This window comes from Pristiophorus japonicus, chromosome 5 (genome assembly GCF_044704955.1).
Source record: "Pristiophorus japonicus isolate sPriJap1 chromosome 5, sPriJap1.hap1, whole genome shotgun sequence".
Lineage (NCBI taxonomy): Eukaryota > Metazoa > Chordata > Chondrichthyes > Pristiophoridae > Pristiophorus > Pristiophorus japonicus.
This window is the reverse complement of record NC_091981.1, coordinates 176713286-176725729: the sequence shown is the minus strand read 5'-3', so window position 1 is coordinate 176725729 and position 12444 is coordinate 176713286. Positions and strand designations below refer to the sequence as shown.

General features: G+C 46.5%; 1 protein-coding gene across 4 annotated transcripts in view; it reads left to right on the top strand.

Annotated features, from left to right (window-relative positions):
• Positions 1-12444, top strand: part of invs (inversin) — a 367882-nt gene that overhangs the window by 190584 nt on the left and 164854 nt on the right. For all 4 annotated transcript variants that reach the window (XM_070881116.1, XM_070881115.1, XM_070881118.1 and 1 more), the window contains one exon: positions 114-220. In XM_070881116.1, the coding sequence (XP_070737217.1) occupies positions 114-220 (107 nt within the window). The remainder of the gene's footprint in view (positions 1-113; positions 221-12444) is intronic.

Here is a 12444-nt window from a genome sequence, read left to right as displayed (position 1 = left end):
ATTAAGAAGCAATAAAATCACTTGTGTGTATGAGGAAAGTTGTTTTCCATTATCCAGTACAAAACAGTGCCTGTGCTACATAAATCATAGCCTGCTCTTGTCTGTTATTACAGGGACGGACAGCACTACATTGGTCCTGCAACAATGGTTACCTGGATGCCGTTAAGCTTCTGTTGGGCTACAATGCCTTTCCTAATCATATGGAGATAAATGAAGAGAGGTAATGTAGGAAAGTTCTTACTCAACTTGGTTTGGCTTACAGGTTATTGCAACTCAGTCGCTTAATGAGTCAATACTTTTAAAAAGTTGACCCTTGTAACAAAATGGCATCTTTTGATGCTTAGTGTATTGGCATTTTGAAGAGAGTATTAGACAGACACTCCTATACATTTGGGAGAGAGGATGGTGCATTAGTTTAGCAGACGGTCATTTCATTTAACTCCAAGTTATATTGCAAAGATAAAGGCTTCCCCTCTCTGCTAGTAGACCGTGGGCCGAAGCCTGTTTTCTTGCCTAGATTTTTAGTTCTGTAGTCTCCGTGTGGGAAGTACCTAGAACCATGCTAAATATGTTAAACATATGTATCTGAAGCAAAAACCAATGTTCCCAAGTCCAAAAATCGAGTGTTACTGAGAAATGGCCAAAAACAAAGAAAACATAAAAATGGTTGCTATGGACATTATTTTCCCGAGCAACATAAGAACGTAAGAAATAGGAGTAGGATTAGGCCATTTGGCCCATCGAGCCTGCTCCGCCATTCAATAAGATCATGACTGATCTGATCATGGACTCAGGTCCACCTCCCTGTCCGCTTCCCATAAACCTTTATTCCCTTATCACTCAAAAATCTGTCTATCTCTACCTTAAATATATTCAAAGACCCAGCCTCCACAGCTCTCTGGGGTAGAGAATTCCATAGATTCACAACCCTCTGAGAGAAGAAACTTCTCCTCATCTCAGTTTTAAATGGGCGGCCCCTTATTCTGAGATAATGTCCGCTAGTTTTAGTTTTCCCTATGAATGGAAATATCCTCTCTGCATCCACCTTGTCGAGCCCCTTATTATCTTTTATGTTTCGATAAGATCACCTCTCATTTTTCTGAATTCCAATGAGTATAGGCCCAACCTGCTCAACCTATCTTCATTGGCCCAAGTTTTGGCCTCAGTTGCTCCTGATTTTTTGGAGCAATTGGTGTAGAACGGAGTATCTTAGAAATTCAAATTCTCGGCATTTAGTTTGCTCCAGTTCTAGTCAGTTAGAACAGTTTCACTTTGGAACAGAATTTTTTTTTCAAAAGGGGGCGTGTCCGGTCACTTACGCCTGTTTTCAAAGTTTCGGCAGTGAAATCTTACTCCAAACTAACTTAGAATGGAGTAAGTGAAGATTTTTGTACGCTCGAAAAAACCTTGTCTACACTTTACAAAATCAGGCGTAGGTTACAAATCAGGCGTAGGGAATGGGGAGGGGGGGGTTTAAAGGGAAGTTTACAAACATTAAACACTTCAGTTTTACAAATAAAGAGCCATCATCAATAATAAATGATAAATACATCAATAAATCAACCAATAAATCAATCAAAAAAAATTAATAAGAAATAATTTTTCTTTTAAATCAATAAATAAAACATTTTCTACTTCCCGACTGCAGCACCTGGAGCCCTCCAACAGCGTGCTGGGATGCCCCCCCCCCCCCCACACCCCAGTGTGTCTCTGTCAGTGTCTCTATCTCTCTGTCTGTCTGTCTGTGTGTGTCTCTCACTCTCTGTCAGTGTCTGTGTTTCTGACAGCGAGGGGAGGGGGATGAGGGAGGTAGAGGGAGAGAGGGGGGCAGGGGGAGGGGGAGGGGAGGGAGGGAGGCAGAGGGGGAGTGAGGGAAGGGGGAGGGATGGGTGAGAAGGGGGGGAAGAGGAGGGGGGGAGAAGGGGAGGAGGAGAAGGGAAAGGGGGGGGGAGGAGGAGAAGGGAAAGGGGGGGAGAGGGGGAGGAGAAGGGGAAGGAGAGAGGGGGGGAAAGAGAAGGGGGAGGGAAAAGGAGAAGGGGGAGGGAGGCTGAACGGGCCGGGCCCGGCCCGGCCGTCCCCAAGACTTCTCCCCAGCACCAGATTTACAGGTAGGTGGCGTTGGGTCGGGTCGGGTCCGGGGTCGGGAGCGCTGGTCGGGTCGGGGGCGCGGAGGGAGGTCGGGTCGGGTGGGGGAGGAGGGAGGTCGGGTTGGTTCAGGGAGGGAGGGAGCGCGGGTCGGGTTGGTTCGGTTCAGGTCGGGGGCGGGGGGGGAAGCGCGGGTCGGGTCCAGTCCGAGGGGTTGGGTCCGGTCCGGGGGCGGGGGGAGGGAAGCGGGAGTGGGGTCGGGTCGGGTCGGGTTCCGGGGGGGGGGGGGGGAGGGCGGGCGGCGGGAGTCGAGTCCGGGGTCGGGAGGAAGCAGGAGCTGGGCGTGGGAGGCAGCACGCAGCCCCAGTGAGGCCATTCGGCCAGGGCTAGGGGCTGCATGCTTTGGGCCCCTCCCACACAGTTTTGGGCGCCTGGAGCTACTGCACATTCGCGCCCACTGTAGCGCACATGTGCAGAGGTCCCGGCACTGTTTTCAGCGCAGGGACCTAGCTCCGCCCCCCCACAGCTCGTGCTGCGCCGTGCCCGACTCCAGAGGACCAGCAGGGAGCCGGAGAATCTGTAAGTTTTTTTTAGGCGCACTTTGTGGCGCGAAAAACGGGCTTCCAGGTCGGGGCTGCGCCGTTCTAGGCGCGGCCCGAAACTTGGGCCCCATAAGTCAACCCCCTCATCTCCGGAATCAACCTAGTGAACCTTCTCTGAACAGCCTCCAATGCAAGTATATCCTTCCTTAAATATGGAGACCAAAACTGTAAGCAGTACTCTAGGTGTGGCCTTACCAATATCCTGTACAGTTGTAGCAGGATTTCTCTGCTTTTATACTCTATCCCCCTTGCAATAAAGGCCAATATTCCATTTGCCTTCCTGATTATTTGCTGTACCTACACACTACCTTTTTGTGTTTCATGCACAAGGACTCCCCTGTACTGCAACACTTGCAATTTTTCTCCATTTAAATTATAATTTGCTTTTCTATTTTTCTGTCAAAGTGGATAACCTCACATTTTTCCACATTATGCTCCATCTGCCAAATTTCTGCCCGCTCACTTAGCCTGTCTATATCCCTCTGCAGATTTTTTGTGTCCTCCTCACAATTTGCTTTCCCATCCATCTTTGTATCATCAGCAAACTTGGCAACATTACACTCGGTCCCTTCATCCAAGTCGTTAAAATAGATTGTAAATTAGTTGACGACCCAGCACCGATCCCTGTGTCACCCCACTAGTCACTGTGTCAACCGGAAAATTACCCATTTATCCCGACTCTCTGTTTTCTGTTAGTTAGCCAATCCTCTATCCATGCTAATATATTACCCCCAACCCCGTGAACTTTATCTTGTGCAGTAACCTTTTATGTGGCACCTTATCGAATGCCTTCTGGAAATCCAAATACACCACATCCACTGGTTCCCCCTTATCCACCCTGCTCATTACATCCTCAAAGAACTCTAGCAAATTTGTCAAACTTGATTTCCCTTTCATAAAACCATGCTGACTCTGCTTGATTGAATTCTGCTTTTCCAAATGTCCCGCTACTGCTTCCTTAATAATGGACTCCAGCATTTTCCCAACGACAGATGTTAGGCTAACTGGTCTATAGTTTCCTGCTTTTTGTCTGCCTTTTTTAAATAGGGGCATTACATTTTCCAATCTGCTGGGACCGCCCCAGAATCTAGGGAATTTAGGTAGATTAGAACCAATGCATCCAGTATCTCTGCAGGCACTTCTTTTAAGACCCTAGGATGCAAGCCATCCATCCGCTCCATGGATTATTGCCGCTCCTTTATTACAAGCCTCCATTATTTCTTGATTTATATTCCGTCCAATGGTGACATATCAGTGCTATTGCTAAATTTTAAGCATGGACAATGTAAGAATTGGTAAAAAGAAGTATCACTGAGGACATCTGAGGTCTGGATGCATCATATGGTGCGGTTATACATAAATCTAAGTTTTGACTTCATATCCGTTGCTAAGAAAGAAATCTACCATAGCAACCATTTATTTCATTCACACTTACTGACATTTCAGACGGAGACCCAGACTCATTTGTCACCTATATAATTATAATAATAAAAGTAATGGTATTGATTTTTTTTAAAGATAGAAGTGTTGAAAAAAAATATAGATCTGAAAAAATGTTGGAGGCTGAAAAGGAATGCATATCTATGAATCATCATCAGAATCAAGGGTATCTGGTTCCTCAGCCCTAGAAATCTTGGGCAAAGATGCAACATTCTCACAACCTACACACGAGCAGATGTCGATGCAAGGTAGCTTGATGAGAAGACAAGAGCAGCTTCCTTGTGCACACTGGGTCTTTGTGCAAGCTCCATTACACTTGCTGATGCTGGAGGAAAGTGTCATCCAGTCTGTGACAAGCGCATCATCTTCAAGTTTCCACCCATGGTCCTTTGGAGATGCCAGAGCAGCATGCTACAAGGGCCTGCAATCAGGTCTTAAATCCAATCCTCTGATGGGAACTTTGGCTCCAGGATCCATGCTGGTATCCATGTCTGTGTCGGTCTCACTTGTGCTTGTTTCTCAAAGCAAATCTCTGACTGCCTCCTCAACTTCTTCTGTTGCAAGATCTTCTACAAAAACAAAATCACTCTCATTAATGTGTGATGATCTGACAGATTTCAGGAAAGGATAAGATTTCTGCATTCTACGTTTAAGATTATATGTTTTATAAGAAGAAGTATCAATACCCTCTTTTTCAAAAATGCATTTCCTAAACAAACTATTCAGCTTTGTCATTCTAAGGACTTCACAGTTCTTAACAATCCTGCCCTCGATCACTGTATCACAGAAATGCCTATATCCTGTTTGGTAGAGGTTGCCTTCTGGAGGGTCTTCCTGCTCCTTTCTGGTCAGAAGTCTGGTATAGCTCTGGTAGCAGCAAAGATGATACCTTGCTTCAAGGGCAAAAAGATCTTGTCCACGGATATGCAACAAGATTGCCTCATCTTTGCGGGTTTCTGCTGCAAAGAGCAGCTTACCTGCAGTTTTAGTCTCGCATTGTACCAGCCTCTCTCTCCGTCTTTTTCGGCTGTGTCTCTCCACAATGTTCTTGTCCTTCTTGCAGGGAAGGCACTGCACTGGAAAAAGATGGGAAGCCCTCACAGGTCATCATAGGCGGCCCCTCAAACGAGGATGCCTTTCTTCCACGAGTTCACAGGTGTTTCGATGAAGGACCCGATGTTCCAGTCCTGAACTCCAATTGAGGGGGTGGAAAATGCCTGTGCGTGAATTTTTTTAATATGTGGTGACCATTGCACATCAGCCACCACACGGGCTTGGCAGAGCTAGGACTTGGTCCAGTGGCAAGGATTAACCAAGACGACTGGAGACCTGCTCTGCTGCACGGACCTAGCGCACACACATATCGCAGTGTGGGCTGGCCCGTGTTGCCCCGGGCTCTCGACTCTTCTGGGCTCCGTACCCTCATCTGTCGCACTTCCGCCATGATCTCTCGCCGCTCCTCCACCACAAACATTCACCGCATCTCGCCACAAGCTCTCGCCGCTCATCCGCCCCGACCTTCCCACTCCTCTGTACCTGGGCCCTGCCAATGTTCCTGCCCACGCTCCAAAACGGCGACCACAGTTTTGATGACGTCATCCAGTCGCCCATCTCAAAATCGTTGCACAGTTGGAGCAGCTCGCGCTGGAGCTTGAAGTGGTATGCCGCTCCAGCTCTTTTACATCCCGACCTGCGGAGCTGTTCTCTTGCAAGTCGGGGGGCCACGATGTTCCAGGGCCCGGCGCTCCAGCTCTTTTATAGCCCGACCTGCGGAGCTGTTCTCTCGATCCTCACAAGTCACAGGTATAATCTTAGGGTCCATCATCTTTGAGCGAAGCAGTCGAACCTGGTGGCGGCTTCACTCCTCTCCTCTTCTTTCTGTACTGCTTCTGCAATGGCTACGAAGGAATGATAAAATGGATATTCTAATCAGCCTACTGACAATGACCCTTGGTCAAAAAACCTGTTTTTTGCTGTGTTTGTGCATGTTATGACCAGAGTGAGAAGTTTAGATTCAGTCAGTCTACACAGAAATAAGTATATGGGGCTGAAGCAGGCCCATGAAATGGAACGTGTCAAACGGCATAACCATTGAACTAAGGAACGAAAGTTGGATATAAATATTTGTAGGCTGACAGTTTCATAGGAAATACTGTAAAATCACGTGTACTCATGTCATAGTTCTGATTTTCCCTTGCTTCTTCTTGGCTCTTTCGATCTTGGATTTATCAGTGAAACGCATGTAGCACTGCCGATGATATCCAATCAAATATGGGATCGTTGCGAGTCTTTCAGTTCTAGATCTAAACTTTTTGATGGTATTCTCCAATTTTAGCTTCTCTAGTTCCTGTAAATTTCCGCTGATGAACACTCATGAAAAATTTTATCCAGCTCGAGTCTGAAAAATAAATTATGTTGTCTTTGGATCCCGCTACTACGTGCATGCAGCTCGCCATTGTGTCAGTGCATGCAGTCACTGACTCTAATCGATTTAGTACAGAGATCGTGGTTGGTTGATTTTGAGGTACTGACAAATACAGCAGTTGTGATTGGTCATATAAGTAACTCGCAATTACATCTTCATTCTGGGTTTTGATGAGATTTCTGCCTATTTTCTAATGAAAATTTCTTCAAAATGCTCACTTTTTGAAGATGGGAACATTAATTTTTGTGTTAAGTGGTCCCCAAACTAATATTGGTGTGACTATGAAGTACTTCCACAGAGGGGACTACGGAAAAGCAATTTTTCGTGACTTGGCCCACGGTCTATAGTTGGCAAGGTCATTTGTGAAATAATTTTGAGGTACCTGTATTTTAACCAAATTCCACGTGGGTGTGAGACCACAGCATGAAATTACTCAGAAATTTATGTTATTTGCCATTCTGCTTCAGCGATGTCATTTGCAGGAAATGGGAATGTCACACTGGTCTCGTAGGGGTGCATTTCTGATATTGGGGTTAATGTGCCTCATTTGGGGAAGAATAGAGGGGGCTGTTAGTGTCTTCTCCACCTTTCTAAGTTGATTTTTTAACTTTGTATGTTACATTACCGTCAAAGGCGAGTCTGATCTCCCTATGCCTTTAAGAGTGCCTTCAGTAGTCTTGATACCTCTGTCTATTTTTGGTAACATCCATGTTTCTATCTACCTCCTTGAAAGGAAAGCAATAAAAGGTTGCCATCTAATTGCTAAGCTATTATTTTGTAAATACTGTTTGTGTCACAGCAACAACTTGCATTTATATAGCGCCTTTAACATGGGAAAACATTCCAAGTCGCTTCACAGGAGCATAATAAAACAAATATTGACACCAAGCCAAAGAAGGAGATATTAGAACAGGTGACTAAAAGCTTGGTCAAAGAGGATGGCTGAATGCATGGCTGCCAATGATGGGGTGAAGGGAATGGGGGGTGCACAAGAGTCCAGAGTTGGAGGAATGCAGAGTTCTTGGAGTGCTGTAGGGTTGGTGGAGGTTACAGAGATAGGGGCTAGAATCTTACTGGCGCTGTGAGTGCCAGTTTGGAGGTGGACCCACTGTCAAAATGACCTTGATTGACAGCTGGACGGAAGTCCACTCTGAACTCGCCTCCTTGTGAATATCCCAAGTGCTGGCTCTGCCTGTGGATTGCAGACCCGGCACGAAGCGGCATGTCAAGCAATTGAGATAGTTAAGAAGCTGCTTAAAGCTATTTAAGCAGCGTTTTTCCAGGTCCTAACCATTTTACCAAGTATTTTTTGAGGTTCCCATCCCTCGGGGAACACGCCAGGTAAGTATGTCAGGTTCTCAACTACTCTGGATTGGTTTGACTAGTTGACAGCTGCAGAAATGGTGTAAATGCTACCATTTCACAGCTGTTCAATTTCCAATGTTAGAAGCAGGAGCCTTCAGGACGTGGAATACACTTTTCAGCTTTATAGAGGTTTAAACTGTTTGCAGTGCACTCTCTCTCCAGTGTCACCTCCTTGGAGCAACTTATCTCACCATTGACAGATCGCTTCTGTCATCTCAACTTCAGCTGCCATCTATTCCATCAACATCAGTGCCCTTGGAAAAAATCTCACCTTGGTCCTCAGAATCCCATCACGATCAGCCCCAACCCAAACATCACCGGGCACACCATCACTACCAGGCACACCAGCAGCACCAACAACAACACCAACCTTCTCCGCAATCATCTGATAATGCATAGGACACAGAGCATCAGCACCCGACCACATTGCTGCCCAGGACACCAGGGATGGCCTCACCATGGCCACATTTACTTCACTTGACCCTGTACACCCTGGCTGCCACATGATGCACCAGGTTGGCACCACCCCACACCAAGACCATAAAGCATTTCTACAATGCCCAAGCCATTCCATTCACACTCATCACCATAGGGGGGGGGGACCGTTATGTCTCACCATTCACTGCAACTCATTAAGCCACTTCCAAAGGTGCACACAGATCTGTCCAAGAAGGCAAAGTGTTGAAAATAAAGATTTCAATGTTTGACAACACATTACTACAACAACAACAACAAGTTGTATTTATATAGTGCCTTTAACATAGTAAAACGTCCCAAGACGCTTCACAGGAGTGTTATAAGACACAAATTTTGACACCGTGCCATATAAGAAAAAATTACAGCAGATGACCAAAAGCTTGGTTAAAGAGGTAGGTTTTAAGAAGCGTCTTAAAGGAGGAAAGAGAGGTACAGAGACGGAGAGGTTTAAGGAGGGAGTTCCAGAACTTACGGCCTAGGCATCTGAAGGCACGGCCACCGATGGTTAAGCGATTATAATCATTGAAGCTCAAGAGGGCAGAATTTGAGGAACGCAGATATCTCCGGGAGTTGTGAGGCTGAAGGAGATTACAGAGATAGGAAGGGGTGAGGCCATGGAGGGATTTGTAAACAAGGATGAGAATTTTGAAATTGAGGCGTTGCATAATCGGGAGCCAATGTAGGTCAGCGAGCACAGGGGTGATGGGTGAACGGGATTTAGTGCAAGTTAGGACACGGGCTTGGATGACCAGGTTTAAGTGGGGTAGAATGTGGCAGGCCAACCAGGAGTGCGTTGGAGTAGTCAAGTCTAGAGGTAACAAAGGCATGGATGAGGATTAGCAGAAACTTTAGATTTCAGTAGAAGCAGACTTTTGGATGAGCTCAAGTATATGGAGGGTTAAGAAGGTCTGGAGGTAAGAAAAGCATGGATGAGGATTTCAGCAGCAGATAAACTAAGGCGGGGCTGAGACGGGCGATGTTACGGAGGTGGAAGTAGGCGTACTTTGTGATAGAGAAGCTATAAGGTCAGAAGCTCATCTCCGGGTTAAAAGCAGACATGGTCAGCATCCAAAGGACCCAACTGGCTAGCTACATCGGGATGCTTGATTGGTGTTCACAGCGCGCCGGTTTGGTGCAGATTACACCCGAGCCCAATTTAAATCAAGCCTATGTCTTTGGGTATACATTTGCATTGCGTTGCCCATTTCGCATCGAAAACCATCGCGCGTTGATTTTCTCCGCCCGTGGTTTTGTTTTAGATTTAAGTTTCCGCACTTAGCTACCAATCAATCAACTTGATCTTGGTCAAACTGCCTACAAAATTTGCACAACTCTTGTTTCCTACATTCATCACCATGTTCTGGAATCTGACTATGTTAGTACTGTCCCCTTAAGCAGGATATCAAAGTCATGTTTGCACCTGTTCCATTAACTGCAACTAAGCCATTCTGCATCTGTAAGTAGCACTATCTGCCAATCCAACAAGGATGGTTTGACTGCACAGCTATCTACTGACTGTTTCTTAATTAGTGTAAATAACAGGAGGAGGGAAGGGGACAGGTTTTAATGTGTGCAGAATAAAACATATTAAATTAGCTTGCAATAAATAACCTTAGAATTAATTAACCTTCTAGTTAGCATATTTTATTTATTGTACTCTTCATGGAGTAATACCATACTGTTATTTATATAATGTGAGCGGAACTCCAACCTGATGGTGATATATTTGTTGTTGAGGATATATGTAATGTGATATTTATCATACATATATTTGTAATAACATTGAGATAGGTAGTGTTTCATGCAATCTGCCCTAATAATTACAAATTACCTCACTCCCAGACTCTGCCTCATCTCTGACAAGTTTCAGCCTTGGCTCAGTGGTACCACTCTTACTTTTGAGTCAGAAGATCCAAAGACTCAAGAATATAATTTAGGCTGACACTCCAGTGCAGTAGAGAGAGTGCAGCACTGTTGGAGGTTCCACCTTTCGGACAACATTAAACCGAAGACCCGACTACTCTCTCAGGTAGACTAAAAAAATCGCATGGCACTATTCGAAGAAGAGCAGTGGAGTTCTCCCGGTGTTCTGGCTAATATTTATCCCTCAACCAGCATCACAAAAACAGATTATTTACTTCATCAATGTTTCCAGGACCTTGCTGTGCACAAATTGGCTTCCGCATTTCTTTACAATACAACAGTGACTCCACTTTAAAAATACTTAATTGGCTGTAAAGAACTTTGGGACATCCTGAGGTCATTAAAGGTGCAATATAAATGCAATTTTTTTTTTTCTTCCCAAGATGCTTGTGTCTTAGATTGCTCTGTTTTCCGTGATTTACTTTGAGCAGTCCCATATATAAAACAAACAAGAAAACTACTGGAATTGCTTGTTACCTGTTAGTGTCCTAGTACTTAATGTTGCGGGTGGTGACATGGCTCTCATTGTAGCGTTCCTCCGGCTCTTTAGTGGGGTTGCGGAGAGGGGGGGGGGTCATTGGCCAGGTCACCAGGCCGTTATCCCTTGTCCCCGAGCAGTCAGCCTCGGTGGCTGGAACAGTTGAGGAACAGTGCTCACCAGCAGGATAAAGGCGTCGTGTGCGCTTCTAGGATAGCGAGCATTCAGTGCAGGATAGCGAGCATTCAGTGCAGGATAGCGAGCATTCAGTACAAGAATGCGCTGCGTGTGGTCGTACACCAGCTGCACATTTAGGAAGTTCGATCACTTTTTGTTTCTGAAGACCTCTGCATTCTGGAATGGTGCTCGCAAGGCCACATGCGTGTAGTCAATTGCTCCTTGCACACTCGGGAAGCACATGCGCGCTCATCCTGTTTCTCCCTGCTCATCGGGAGGTAAGGAAGTCCATTCTGCATGTGTAGAGAGCCTGTGTGACATCGTGGATGGAGCGATGTGTTGCGAATTGTGAGACACTGCATATGTCCCCTGATGCAGCCTGGAAGGAGCCGGAGGCATAGAAGGTGAGTGCTATCGTGATCTTCACTGCGACTGGTGCAGATGTGAGGCTGCAGGACATATCTCTGTAACAACCTCCTTTTGGAAGCGCACTGTTCTGCCACACTGCTCTTTGGAGAAGTGCAGGTATGAGCTTTGCTGCCGGTAAATCCATGGGGGGTAAGGCCTCCTGCCCTTCGGTCGCTATCATGGCCAACAGCCCTTCCCTGTTGCCAATACCTTGCCTGAGCATGTAGAATGTGACGCTGGCGAACAAGTAATCCCTCCATTAATGTTTCACAAATAAGTTTCTCTTAAGCTGAACTGGTATGTCAGTGTCACTGCAAACTCAGAGGCTCACCACCATGCTGTGTGTAAACATTGCACCGAATGTGATTTCCGAGGGAAGGGCTTCGTCACCCTTTAAGTAGCCACTAGTTAACGACTCTGCAAGCCTATACTGACTGTTGTTCCAGACATTGTTCTTGGCGGACGCTAAATGAGGCGGCCGCACCTAATTTTACAACCAGGACGCAAGTGTGGGCGTTGCACCAGGAATACGTCATGATCGGAGTGATCATCAGCAGCCATGTGCTACTGGTTTGCGCCCCCGATGAGCCTACAATGAATTTTTGGTCGGGCCACTAAATGCTGCGCTCTCGGTTGGTAACCTCTTGCGCTCCCATTAACATCACCTCTGGCCGCTAACTGAGGCGTTAGGCAACCAAAAATCCAGCCCTCGGTCCCTCCTTGCCAATAACTGAGGGACCAAAATTCGGTAGCGTCCCATTTGGAGGTGGTAACCGAGACGAGGCGGCACTTCCTGCTCGGCAGCGAAATTGAGGTTACCGCCCGAGAAGAAGTGGAACGCAATGTCGCAAGCTCTATTACCTCTCAGGTGCGGGACCTTGGGCACTAAGTGCGGGAATTTTCCAGCGCTACACGGAGCACTGCGTAGCGCTGGCGGGAGCACTGGGCCCTCCCCTTCCGTTAAAGGGGAAGGCACGCTGAGAACTCTGCAGTGGGGCGAGAGGCCATCACTTCACCACCGGGGAACGAGGTGCCATGGCTGCAGCGCGGCACAGAAGCGAAGT